The 14545-nt window shown below is 35.0% G+C and overlaps 1 protein-coding gene across 1 annotated transcript in view; it reads left to right on the top strand.

Moving 5' to 3' along the window:
- The window catches only part of LOC145286289 (acyl-CoA-binding domain-containing protein 6-like), a 50964-nt gene that overhangs the window by 10560 nt on the left and 25859 nt on the right, over positions 1-14545 (top strand). The window contains exon 2 of the mRNA XM_080135149.1: positions 8784-8848. Coding sequence (XP_079991275.1) covers positions 8784-8848 — 65 coding nt within the window. The remainder of the gene's footprint in view (positions 1-8783; positions 8849-14545) is intronic.

The following is a 14545-nucleotide window of genomic DNA, read 5'->3' on the forward strand; positions in this document are numbered from 1 at the left end:
AAAAACGTATTTGGGTGCCAAAATCAAAATTGAAAGCAAAACTAACATTCAAAGCTGGTGACGTTACCACTGTATCAACGTGAGACACATATAAACTGATTAAAAATAAACTAAGATGAATGTACAAAATGTATAACGACTTTTTCAATTTTGACCCATTTTTGACCTCCTAAAAACTATTTTAACCTATAAAAGAATGGTCCGCAAAAAATCTAATCATTTGAGACCCCTAATGCTGCTATGCGACTTTTAGTTTTGGAAGAGATAGTTTGAAAATATGGAGACAGACAACCTTTTATATATTAAATTTTACTTGACTAATGATTGAGCCAAAACGAGGTATAATGTATATTTGTATCAAGTTTTATTTTTTTTTCCTATATTTTTAATGTTTAGTGTGGTTGTTTTTCTTGTATTTATGAAAAATTTGCAACCATTGTTATTTTTTTGTTATTTTTTAAGATTGTGTCATTTTGCAATGTTAAAATTACATTTCGCCCGTTTTATGTAATATGCTTATATTAAACCTGGATCCTTCTTCAATATAGAATAAAAATTATGATGAATTTTTTTTAGTTCACCAGTTTTTACTTATATTAATTATTGGTATCAAAAATTAATGTCATATATTATATATATTTTAGTGATGGGACTATTCCAATATTTTTCTTAACATGGGAAGAGAGTTTTGTAACTATTTTGTACTTTTACCGAACAGTGTGATAAAAAAAAACAAAAAAACTGTAAAACTCAAATTTAACTTGTAAATACGATTTTTACAAATAGCATGGTAACATAAGTGCATAAGTACCATTTTTATGATTAATATCTACGATTTATTTAATAAAAAATAAAAATAATTTTAGCCTATTTTTATTTTCGCTCCTTTTTTTTTTTTCCAATGATTACTGTTCGAATGTTAATGTTTTATATTTAATATACAAATATTTAAAATATTATTAATCATTAAACTGTGTAAATTTTAAAGCCTAACAAAATTATAATAAATATTAATTGCAGTTTGAAAAAATTAAAATAAAGTTTTAAAAAAATCATTAAGTCGCTTCTGCTGTTTCATACTTATTAAACACATTGTATAGTTAACACAAGTGCTGACATCACCAATTTTGTGCCCCATTCTTCATAATCGGTTGGAGGTTCCTATAGTACATCGTAGTCATAAGACTGATTTTAAAATCTCAGTAGTTCGAATTGATTTGTCTCACTTTATTAAACATAGCGGGTCAAATCACGTCTTCCTTCATCATAAAACTGTTGATTTTCTTAGTAAAAAAAACTGATTTTTGAAATATGATATTTTCGTTCCGTATCAGATACGTATATCATAAAGATTTTTCAGTTTTTATGCACTATTTGACCTGCATGCTGAAATAATGTTATTATTTAAAAAAACATTCTTAACATGAGGAGGGTGTTTTGTAACTATTCTGTACTGTCACTGAACAATTTGATAAAAAAATATGTTGTAAAACTTGAATTTAACTTGAAAATACGATTTTAAAAATGGTGCGGGTCAAATAGTACATAAACGCTGATTTTTCTGTCCCCCCCCCCTAATCTGGTTGAATTCTGGACTTGCGCTATTAAATTTAATTATCCTGGGATCATTTTGTCATTAAATTATGACTTTAACCAAATAAAACTATGGCTTGTTATAGTAATGTGTAGGAATTATTTTATGTCAAGATGAGAATTTTATCTAATATGTTCGATGCTCTCTGTTGAAGGCAAGAAATGAGACAATCACAAAACAACAAACCCTACCTGTAAAATTTAAGACAAACTTTATTGGTACACAGGATATTGTTGCAAAATAGTGCACCCATCTTGCGTCCAACTTTGGAGCTGGTAGTTTGCTTCAATGGAGCGGTAGTTAGTTCTTTTGTCGTAGTCTGTTGCAGGGAAGGATTATTTAGCCGCGTTCCATTGGACCTCATGGCCCTAAAAAATTGGTAGCAACGCAAACAGGCCGCATACCAAAGATCACAATGATAGGAAAAGTCCGTAATACGGTTGTAGACATTCTGTCTTATAAGTATGCTTAATTCGTAGGCTTTTACAAACATGTTCTATACTTCATCCACGGCTGAGATAAGAAGCATAGAAGGCACTAATGCTAGCATTCAAGTCTCTTAGAAGACATAATAAAAATGAGTCCTTCCTCCTTCGCTGGTCTGGAACGAACTGAAAAATCTGAAAAGAAAATAGAAATTGGCGCCAAAGGCACATGTCTGGTTAGATTCGACCAATCAAATCAATTTAGCAGTTAGGCTTGTATTATGACTGAAAAATTTCTTACAAATGTTTGCATTGAGTTGTCTTTACAATTACTGTTTCAACTTCACTTCCGGTTGCTTAATTGTGGGTATGGTATCTTTTGTTAATTAACTTATTAGGTGAAAAGTACAGAATGGTTAAAGGAAGCTCACCCTCCCCATGTTAAGGTATTTTTTTTAAACAACGTTATTGTTTAAAATAAACTTTCTTAAACATGGAAAGAGGTAACCGGAAGTGAAGTTGAAACAGTAATAGTAAAAAGATAACCTCGATTTGTGTTATTTGGATAATTCAGACTACTGTTGGTGCTTGTGACAATTGGATATCAAAAATAAGCATTTTAAGTACAAACACTTATGTAATTATGTCGGAATTTGTAAAAATGCCAAAAATATACAGAAAATAATCATGTAGGTAAATAACTACAAGAAAAAGTAAAATTTATCAAATGTATTTTTATGAGTTTCTTCTAATGTGACCAATCCCATATGGAAAAACTGATTTTGGTTCTGTTCTCATGTTGAGAGTTATTCTCATACCGTTTCAGCTGATGTAACCTCTGACCTTCTTCAGGTGTATCAAACTCTGGAATCTTTCTCTCCAACTCTGAAATCTGCACGGTATTTTTTGTTTGTTTTTTTTTTTTCTTACTCGTGTTCACCCCTAACAAGGCACGTCGCCACTTGGATGTAAAGGGGCTACTATTTGGGACGATGCCTGGGAAAGATTAGCAAGATGTTGGTTTACATTACATTTAAACTTTTCTCAGTACAGTCAGAGAAGCAGGTAGCAGGAAGAGAATTCTAAAGTCTAGCTGTTTGAGGGAAGAAATAATAGGAGTAGAAAGCTTTCAGATATTTAGGGATCTCAACAGTGAAGGTGTGTGATTTTGTTGCTAAGCAGGTTTGTCAGGGATATTTACATCAAGGGGCACAAGTGCAACAAGTTCATCAAAACACATTCCATTAAAATACTTGTAAAACAGGAACAGAGATGCAACATTGCGGTGATGAGACAGAGCTTGGAGCTTAGTTGACAAAGTGGGACCTATTAGATTGAAGACTCTTTTTTTGGACCCTTTTGAATGCCAAGATCGTAGCATGCTTTCATTCTGTTGGGTAGAAGTCTTATGTAATTCGCAATTGTATTGTTAGTATCAACCATTTGTTATATAGCCATATCAACTCTTTATGCCATTATAAATAACATGTTATATGAGGTGTCTTCAATAAGTTTCTAGACTTTTTTCATATGGCCACTTTTATTGATAATTCACGCATGAAACTCTTCTCCAGTTGCAATGCACTTTTTGTATTGTTCTAACTTCTGAATGGCCCCTTAGAAGTCCTCTTATGATCGTGTCAATGACCCTCATCACAGCATCATTCATCTCAATTGTCTCATAGTGGCAGCCTCTAAGGTTTTCTGAAAGTCACAGCAAGGTGTAGACTGTGAGATCTGAATTTATCAGCTCGACTATCTCCGTGTTGTCATGACAATGTCTTTCTTTCTGATCTTCTCTGAGCACCCTTGGGACAAACTTTGCGCAAATTTTCCACATCTTCAGTTTCTTGTGATTAACTCTGTGTACAGTTCCCACACTGACATCAAACTGTGCACTTATTGTCTCTATAGACACATGGTCTTTATCTATGGAATTCTTTATTTGGCCATTAAACTCTGGTGTTCTGACTTCCTTACTCCTCCCACACCTCATCATCCCTCACAAACTTCCTGCCTTCCTTGAATCTCTTATGCCATTTAAAAACTGATGCTTGATTCAAAGAAGATGGCCCAAAAGCAGTCTGAAGCATTCCATACATTTGTGTAGCATTTTTTCCAAGTTTAAAACACAATTTTATTGCATATTCTTCTAAACTGTATTTTTGAAATTCACCAGCTGTAACAATCAGGCTTTAGTAGGGTGTATTCAAATTCCTGCTTCAGATTTGAACCTGAAATCAAAAAAATCGGTCAGTCATCTCATAAGATATATGGCAATAGCATACTGAATTTTCAAAAGTCTACAACAATTTTAATTGCTTGTACAAAAAAGTCTGGAAACTTATTGAAGGCACCTCATATGACCATAATGTGTCTTTTCATGTCTGTATAAAATCGCATAGTCATCATAGTTGTATATATAATTGTCTATTTATAAACCTATTAATCTTTGTCTTAGAGCGACGCATCAATGTATGTATAACACAAAGCACAAACATTCACTTAAGAGGACAAGATAGTTCTTAACAATACACAGGCAAAAGCTTTTTTTTTTTACAGTTTTGTCGTCACCACTTCTGGCCATTGATGCTGGAACAAAGATCCTTCCGACATTGGATTTGCATGCAAATCCACACGTATGGGCATAACTTTTGTAGTTCCAAATTGTTTAGGTTACTTGCACAATTGTTCTCATCTTGGATGTTGTCGGCACAACGTTTCAATCGTTGTAACCTACAACCTTCCTTAGGTGTTAAATTCATGTTTTCTTTTCTCTACGAAGGAAAGTAGAAAAAAGGAAACCTCGATTTAACACCCGAAGAAGGTTGTAGGTTACAACGACTGAAACCTTGTGCTGATAACACCCAAGATGAGAATAATTCTTCGAGTAGTCAAAACAATACAAACATTCACATCTCATCTCAAAAATTCAGAATTGCATAACTTTTGTAGTTTCAAATATAACTTATTTCATTTTTCAAACATCATTCATCTCAATTACATCAGGTCAAATTGAATTTCGATGCCGGATCATTTCTTTTGAGGCTACATTGAATCTGTCAAACTATAGTTCCTAGAACCAATTCTCGGATTATCTATTAACTGCATGATTCGATGTCCACGTTCCATGTCCTGACTTTTTCTCACTAATATGATTCCTGTTAACTATATAATAATTTTCTTTGTAAACTGATCGCCCTTGCAACTACAATTGTATCATCTTTGATATTTCCAAAAGTGAGACCAATGTTCACTACTGTCCTCGAACTATTATTATTTGTATTCTCTTATTCAGCCTGATTCTCATTTGTTTACAAATTCCATTCTTGTCAAACATTTGTTTTCAAATATTTAATGTTTGCTTCAACTATCTACCCTAATTTACCAAGCTTTTCTGTGTATTACATATTTATCTAGCTCGTCTACTCATAACTATTGTAAGCCCCCCCCCCCCAATCTCTTACAGATTTACATGAACAGCTAAAAACCATGAAAGCATTTATCAAATCAGAAGCTGAGAAAAAAATCATAAACGACAACTAAAGGCGTCAAAAACAGGATAACTGATTGACTTTTTTATCCTAATTCTAACCAAATTGACTGTTGCCATAGACACTTCTTATTTTGTAAATGATTAAAAAAGATTATCGATGGTAGAAAAGTTGATTTTTAACAAGAGAACCAAACAAAAAAAAAAGCAAATATACCACTAAATGTTATCAAAGGCAAGATAAATTACTTTTCTATCGTTATTTTCATGAAAAGTGTTCGATTGAGCTTCAGTCTATGGTCCCCCCTCGCCAAACTTTCACAAGAAACACTCGTCTAGCTGAAAACACTATCAATAATTCCCCCTACTCTTTATCTGTGCCTAAACCTAAACGTAGATTCCATGAACAAAGCTTCTTTCTTAGAACTGCACGCCTGTGGAATTGTCTTCCGTTTTCCTGCTTTCCGGCTGACTACAATATGGTTGTCTTCAAGTCTAACGTAAACAAGTTCTTGATGAATCATTCCATATAAGTTAACAAATTTATCGAATTTCCATTACTAATGATTACTATATTGTCCAATTTCTACTGTACACTCTTTAACCCTTGGCCTTGATAATGTGGTGATGCCTGTGTAAAAAAAAAAAAAAAAAAAAAAACCTACCTGGTTAGTTCAGTACAAAATTAGTGTCAACTCTGTTAGAACAAGAAAAAAAACATGGCGGACATTAGATGATTATATAGAATCTCGATAATCGCTCAAAAATTGAGAATTAAACATAATCACACTCTAATAAGTGTCAGCAATTATGCAAAATTAAAATGTTCCACTGTACTGTATATTTTTATTACTAAAGTGTAATTTTCGATTACATTAAAACTTTCGGAAGAATCCTCATCATCACATCATGTTTGGTTTAATCCAGAAAGTATCCGACTCTTGATGCAATCCTTTCTGTGTACGAGAATCAAATACATCCTAAGATAGAGTATTGTTGTTGTCACATCTGAGGTGAAGCTCTTTAGAGTAAAGCTAAATGAAAATTCCATGAGCAGAGTTTCATTCCTAGAACACAATACTAGGGGGCTGCTTCCCAGCTGATTATAGCATATTCATTTTCAAGGCTAATGTAAATAAGTTCTTATTGAGCTGTCCTCTGTAAATAATCCAGCTTTACCTAAGTTCCACCATAACTGATCATTTTGTCTCATTATCTACCTACTTATTATCCCTTATCCTTGAGTGGCCTCCCAAGTAAAAAAAAAAAAAATCAGTTTTAGATTCTGGCACGATTTGGACAGCTTGTAGAAATTGATTTCCAAACCAATTCATCTCTGCTTAAAATTGTAGTTTTTTTTTGTTTTTTTTATTCTCAGAATGTCTGAAGTTAATTCCTACACAATGGCTACCGGTAGCAAGCTCAATTGTACCACCTTACATAAGGAGGGGAGAGGCAACTCAAAAATGGATTTAAAACATTGAGGAGGACACCAGGGACTTACCAATCCAACAAATTTTAAGAGGGCCCCAGATACCTCCAGACTCAAGTCCTGAAAGCCCTACTACAACTCCAAAATTTCAATATAGTTGAGACCTGGAAGGAAGAATGGAGAAACAACCCAACTTTACACCTTCCAGGTTTTGCTACAAATGGTAGGAAGCAGTAGGTAACCGCAAACAGGATCAGAACAAGACGCCGCAGAGCTGTAGTAAACAAACATATAGACTCCTCAATTTGCTCAAAATGCTAGGAAACCTACACTGTCCTGTCACCCGATTGGAAGGAGGCTATGCAACAGCCCATCTATCTGAAGACAATTTCTCAGACTGGCTAAAAAGTAGTGGTGTAGAGGTCTAACCCATATACTACTAAGGTGCAGACGATATTTGTTCATAATTGGCAACTGCTAATTTTATTCATGTGTATGAGGGTCATTCCAAAAGTAAGATATGTTCCTTCTGTATGGTGTTATACATGCGTGTACCTGCCCCTCTGTATGACGTTACGCATGTGTGAGTTCCTCTGTATATAGATTCATCTATATTCAAAGTATCCTATCTAAATTTCTTCCATATTCAACAAAGATCCTTTTGAATTGAAAACCATGTTTAATTTTTTTTATTAGTTTCTGATGGGTAGCTAATCTGCATGTCTTGGACTGTAAAAGTTATCATACTTGTGTGGACACGAAAAATTATCTATGCGAATTCTAAAATACCCAGTATGTTTTATTGATTTTGATTGTTTGTTAGTACAGCATGGTTCCGTTTGTATTGATCAATTTCTATTACCAGTGTCTATATATAGAATCTTCCAATTTTCTTTAATCATACCCACCCCATTATACAGAAAATATTGCAACAGATCTTATCAGCGATGCTATTTTGGTATAATTTTAGGTACTTGTACAGTTTAATCAAGACATTAAAAAATGAAAATATCGAAAAAAAAAAAAAAAAAAAAAAAAAAAAGGTTAAATTGTACGTATCCGTTATGGAATGAAGTTCTCCGAAAAAAAATTTCACTTTCATTGAGTGTTTTTTACGTAAAACAATTTATGATACCGAGCAAAAGGTTAAATTTTTAGGAAGAAAAGCTAGTATTAAAGATGGAGAGGGAGTGTCGGCGCTTTAAATTGAGGTATCTCCCTGTGGTGTGTTCAAAAAATTCCAAGATGGCTGACTTAAACACACTCTCATAAAAATGTGTTTTTCCGCTGTAAAAAAAAAAAAACTACTCTATCAAATTAAGCGAAATTTATTTTCTTCAAAAATCTTCAGTTCAAAACGGATACGTACAATATAACCTTTTTTAGTATTTTCATTTTTTAATATCTTGATTAAACTGCACAAGTGCCTAATTTTCAATGTATGTGATTCACTTAACAGACATGCCAATGAGGTTTCAGATTAGCGTATAGTAGCTACATATAGGCAATAAAACCCGGCTGTGCTAATTACTGTTATTAATCATGCCTATCACGTTACAGTTTGTTTTATCTTTTGAAAGAATAAGGTATTTTTGATTCATCAATTTTTATAAAACTAATTTTTTAAAGATGATATTGTCATGTCCTTTTTTTTTTAATTTTTATTTATTTTTAAAAATCTTTTTATGCATCTCCACTTTAATTGCGGCTGTATCGGTTTGTCGTTAAATTTAAATAAAAATTAGCATTAGTATTGCAAAATGTGCAAATTGAATGCATCCGTTTTCTTGTTTTTCTTTTTGTTCGTCAACCATTTCAAAATATTTCTTTTCATTGCAGGTTAAAGAAGGACCATGTAACATTCCCAAACCAGGGATGCTTCAGTTTGAAGCCAAGCAAAAATGGTAAGAAATCCTGTTTTCTTTTTTTGAAATAAATAAAACAGGTGTGTGTGTGTATGTGTGTGTGTGTGTGTGTGTGTGTGAAAATATTTGACCACTAAACTACACATCACGTAACATTGAAATTAACAGGAAATAGTAATCAACTAAGGATGGTTTATAACGAGTAAAATCTTTGTTTGGATGAATGAATAACGTGTATAGAAATGTTGGCAAGTTAAAATGAAAAATATTCGCTTCAACTTTCCGACATATTTCTATTACTTTTGCGCATACTCAAATTAATTCATAACTTGAAGTGGTTTAATTTTAAATCTTATCTGTCAATAGCTCAAACAGTAGGGAATGCAGCTGTAGCACTAAATGTTTTGGTTTCAATTCTAGCTGATGGCACTCAAATCATTTGTTTTTTTTTCTTTTGAAATGAGTATTATAAATTAAGTTCAATAAAACATTCACTAGCGAATTGGCTCTAATAATAAATACAAAAGCTTCATGAATTAAAATATATTTAAGTGTATTTTACAACCGGGCAAGGCCAGACGCCCGTGCTAGTTCCTAAATAAAATGACCATATATCAGAGCACAAGGTGGAGTATGATTGCAGTAATTAAGAATGGATAGAGTAAATTCAGGGAAACGATATTTGTTTATAGAGCCAATGTGTGTGCGAAGGTCAAGGTCGAACCGGTATCAACTGAAATGTGTCCTTATTCTTTATTTGCAGTAAAGTTGGTGGGGGTCCTTAATCCCTATTTCGTCCTTGATTTCTTAGTCTCACAGAATCAATACACACACACACACACATATATATATATATATATATATATATATATATATATGTATATATATACACACCAGTCGTTGAAATACATTGTTTTGAAATTGCATCATATTAATGTGGATACAAGAGTTAATGCCTCTTTATCATAAAGGGACGTAACACCATTTTTTAAAATTTATTTATTTTTTTATTTTATTTTTTTATTTTTTTTTCAGCCTTGCTGGCTTAGTTTTCATCGATACCAATTTTTTTTCTCACTTTTTTGTGTTGGTGGTTCAAATCTCCCTCTCTATTTTTGCTTTCATTTATAATTCAATTCTTTTAGGGGGGGATGGAGTAGTGGCAGTCGCCATAAATAAAAATGACTCCTCCTCTTCTAAAAAAAACTTTCCATGTGGGAAGGGGACTCTCCAATGGCGCCCCCCTCCACACACACACCAAAAAAAAAAAAAAAAAAGAAAATTGTGATAATCTAAAATGAGGCCTGTCAGGTCAAAAGAAAATGGACAAGACGGCAGCCATCTTGGTTGTAAATCGTAAAGAGAGTGAATATTTGAGATGAAATAAAAAGCATTTAAAACTACTTTAAAACACCAAAAAATGATGCTGGGGGGGGGTAGGTTGCAAAGTAACTTTTATTGGCTATGGTAACATTAGTTGTATGTTTTGATTTTTTTTTTTTTTTTTTTTTTTTTTTATCAATTTTTTGAATCACTGTGGATTGTAAAACAATTCCAAATTTTTTTTGAAAACTTGAATTTTGTCTGGAGAAGTCCTTGAAAATGGACATTGAAAATCTGTACGAACCCTATCACTAAATATACTATTAATTATAACACAATTTTAAGCATTTCTGTAAATTTCTTAAAGAACCTTTACCAACCATTTTTTTTTTTTTTTTTTTTTTCACTTTTATGCGATTCATCAGACTGGCAATCATTAGTAATGGAAATTCTGTAAATTTGTTAACTTATATGGAACGGCTCATCAAAAACTTGTTTACGTTGGACTTGAAGACAACCATATTGTAGTCAGCTGAAAAACAGGAAAACAATTCCATAGGCGTGCAATTCTAAGAAAGAAGCTTTGCTCATGGAATCTACGTTTAGGTTTAGGCACAGATAAAGAGTGGGAGAAATTAGTGAAAGTGTTTTCTGCTAGATGGGTGTTTCTTATGAAAGTTTGGCAAGGGGGGGGGGGCATAGATTGGAGCTCAGCCGAGTACTTGCCATGAAAATAACGATAAAGCAAACTCGCAACATCTCTTCTGTGGGGAAAGAGGTTGCAGGGAAGAGAAAAGGACATCCCCTACGAGGCTATGAAGTCTATTTTGACCTATCAAGACAGGATAAGTCCTTTCTAGCAGCTCCTACCCAAATGTGGCAACAGTACTCCATGCTAGGACGTACCTGGCTCTTATATAGATAGAGAATTGCATCAGCAGTGAGATATCTATTGGATCGATAGAAGGATCCCACCATTATTCCAGCGGCCTTGGCAACGGATTTAATGTGTGTTCCATTTAAGATCAGGAGTAACGGTCAAGCCCAGAAGCTTGTCAAAACATGAGGCCTTCTCAAGAGACGAGCCATTCATTTCAATTGATGCCAGATGGGGATCAAAGTGTAAATGATGTAAAGATAAAAGCTTGGTTTTAGCTTTTTTTTTTTTTTTTTTTTTTTTACATGGGGTTCACCACTTATCAAGGCCCAATGGCCACTCAGGGATAAGGGTTATTGTGTGTACAATAATCAAAGGGATAGTGTAGCAATAGTATTGGAGAATTGGTAAGGTGTCATTACTTGGGGGGGGGGGCGGTTCATCAGGAATTTGTTTGTGTTGGATTTGAAGACATCCAGGTTGAAGTCGGGAGGGAAGCAGGCAAGCGGAACAGAGTTCCACAGGCGTGCAGTTCTAAGAAAGAAGCTTTGTTCATGGTATCTACGTTTTGATTTAGGCACAGATAGGGAGTGGGGAAAATTATTGACAGTGGTTTCAGCTAGTCAGGTGTTTTTTGAGAAAGATTGACGAGGGGGGACCAGAGAATGGAGCTCAGACGAGCACCTGCCATGGAAATAACAATAGAACAATGACAGGCTCGCTACGTCTCTTCTGTGGGAAAGAGGTTGCAGGGTAAAGAAAAGGGCATCCCCCACCAAGCCACGGAGTCTATTTTGTACTCCGTCAAGGCAGGATAGGCTGTTTTTTGCAGCCCACGCCATGATGTGGCAGCAGTACTCCATCTTTGGGCTTTTATATAGATAGAGAATTGCATCATTAGTGAGATATCTTCTGGAGCGGTAGAAGAATCCCACCATTTTCCCAGCGACCTTGGCCACAGACTTGATGTATGTGTTCTATTTAAGATCAGGTGTAAAGGTTAAACCTAGGAGCTTATCAAATCCTGGGGCCTCCCTTAGACGAGAGCCATCCATTTCAATTGATGCCAGATGGGGATCAGAGCGTTTATGATGTAGAGATAGGAGCTTGGTCTTAGATGCATTAAAGGTAACTAGCCACCTCTTTCCCCACTGTACCACGCGCTCAAGATCAGAGGAGAGAGAATCAGAGAGAACATCATCATTTACGGGCTTTGATGTGTTGCCATAGATGGTCGTGTCATCAGCATAGATGTCAATGAAAGATTTTAGTATGTGTTTTGGGAGATCATTGATGTAGATCAGGAAGAGAGTTGGGCCCAGTATGGACCCCTGAGGGACTCCAGCATTAATACTGTGGGCCTCTGATTTCTGCCCATCAACCACTACTCTTATGAGCCTATCAGATAGAAATGATTTAATGATAGAGAAAACATTTCCGGTTATACCGTAGCTGGAAATCTTGTGTAGTAGGCCTTTATGCCAAACCTTATCGAAGGCCTTTTGATATGTCGAGAGCAATTGCCCTAGAAATGAAGCCTTTGTCGAGAGATTTGCTAATCCTATGAGATATAACCGTTAGCACATCTGCTGTAGATATCTAGCAGAGCGGAAACCATATTGCGTGTCGCTAAGAAGGTTATTTCTGCTGAGGTGGTTGACTACTTCTCTATTTATTGTGGATTCCAGCAACTTACTCATGACACACAGGGTACTTATTGGTCTGTACTGAGAGGGAGATGACTTTGCCCTGTATTTAAGAATTCAGGTGATTACTGATGAGGTTTTCCAGGGTGTTGGAAAGCACTTCTCCTTAAGGCAACACTTAAACAGTTTGGAAAGTATGGGGGCAAGTTCTGGTTGTAATTTTTTAACACTATAATTGGAATACCGTCGGGACCAGTTGCTTTACTGGAGTCAAGGTTCTTGATTAGCTTGGCGACCTCACACACAGATATTTGTATGTTGCATAGCGTGTTGTCTGTTATAAGAGGGAATATGGGGAGTTAATGGCCTTCGTCACACAGGGTAGAATTTGCCGCAAAGTTTTTGGCAAATAGTTTGGCCTTGTCAGATGCTATCGAAATGACCTCTGGTCCATTGATAATGGTTGGGATAGAGCGCACGTTTTTATTCAAGATCCTATTTGCTATTTGCCAGAACTGGTGGGAACCAAGCCGCGCTACTTTGGACTTAACGGATTGCGCATATAGTTCTCTTGCATTTTTTATTACTCTTTTACAATGGTTACTGGCGGTTCTGAAAGCAGCTTTAGTTTCAGTGCATCTACTACGTTGGTAGCTATGGAAAAAGTGATTTCTGTGTGCGATGGCAGCAGCACATTCGGGGGAGAACCATGGCTGGCTGTTAGGTTTTTGTTAGAATTTTTTGGATGGTATGAATTGGCCTATGGCTTCAAGTACCATACGGTCAGATCTGATACTATAGAGGACACATCCTTTTTAAACATGGAATGGAGAGGGAGATCAGATATGAATGTACGGAAGCTATCCCAGTCCGCCATAGCTGCATTAAATGTAACAAGCCACCTCTTTCCCCATTGTACCACTTGCTCAAGATCAGAGGAGAGAGAATCAGAGAGAACTTTGTCATTTACGGCCTTTGATGTGTTACCATAGATATTCGTGTCGTCAACATAGATGTCAGCGAATGATGTAAGGGTGTGATTTGGAAGATCATTAATGTAGATCAGGAAGAGATTTGTACCCAGGATGAACCCCTGAGGGACTCCAGCATTAATACTGAGAGCTTCTGATTTTTGCCCATCAACCACTACTCTTATGAACCTATCAGAGAGAAATGATTTAATAATTGAGAAGACATTTCCAGCTATACCGTAGCTGGAGATCTTGTGAAGTAAACCTTTATGCCATACTCTATCAAAGGCCTTTGATATGTTAAGAGCAATTGTCCTAGAAAGGTAGCCTCCATCAAGAGATTTACTAATCTTATGAGATATAACTGTAAGCACATTTGCTGTAGATCTAGCAGAACAGAAACCCTATTGCATGTCACTAAGAAGATTATTTTTGCTGAGATGGTTGATTACTTCTCTATTTAACACAGATTCCAGCAACTTACTCATGACGCACAGGAGACTTATTGGCCTGTACTGAGAAGGAGATGCAAATTGCATTGTAATGATGATTAAAGTTATGCATTCATGACCTGAAAGTTTCATCTTTCTGTTGCAGATATTGATGGTGTGAGACTAAGAAAGCAACCTTGTCTTCATAGTTTAGCTTTTTTAGTTAAGAAAAAATAAATAGGTTTTACTTTTTGAATGACTCTTGTAGCATCAGTGGTACTTTGTCAAGTAAAAAAATAAATTGGATTTCATGTATGTTTGACTTCTTTGCTGTTCCCTCAATCATTTTCAAGACCTGATTCATCAAGTGTTAGTCTTTATAATTACCTTTTCACTTTTCGCAACCACAACTTATTTTTTTTTTATGTAAGGTGCATTTCTTTTTATTTACAAAACTTTTTGATAAAACTATTTAAACTAAACTTTTT

This window comes from Euprymna scolopes, chromosome 10 (genome assembly GCF_053919585.1).
Source record: "Euprymna scolopes isolate OS-2025 chromosome 10, ASM5391958v1, whole genome shotgun sequence".
Lineage (NCBI taxonomy): Eukaryota > Metazoa > Mollusca > Cephalopoda > Sepiida > Sepiolidae > Euprymna > Euprymna scolopes.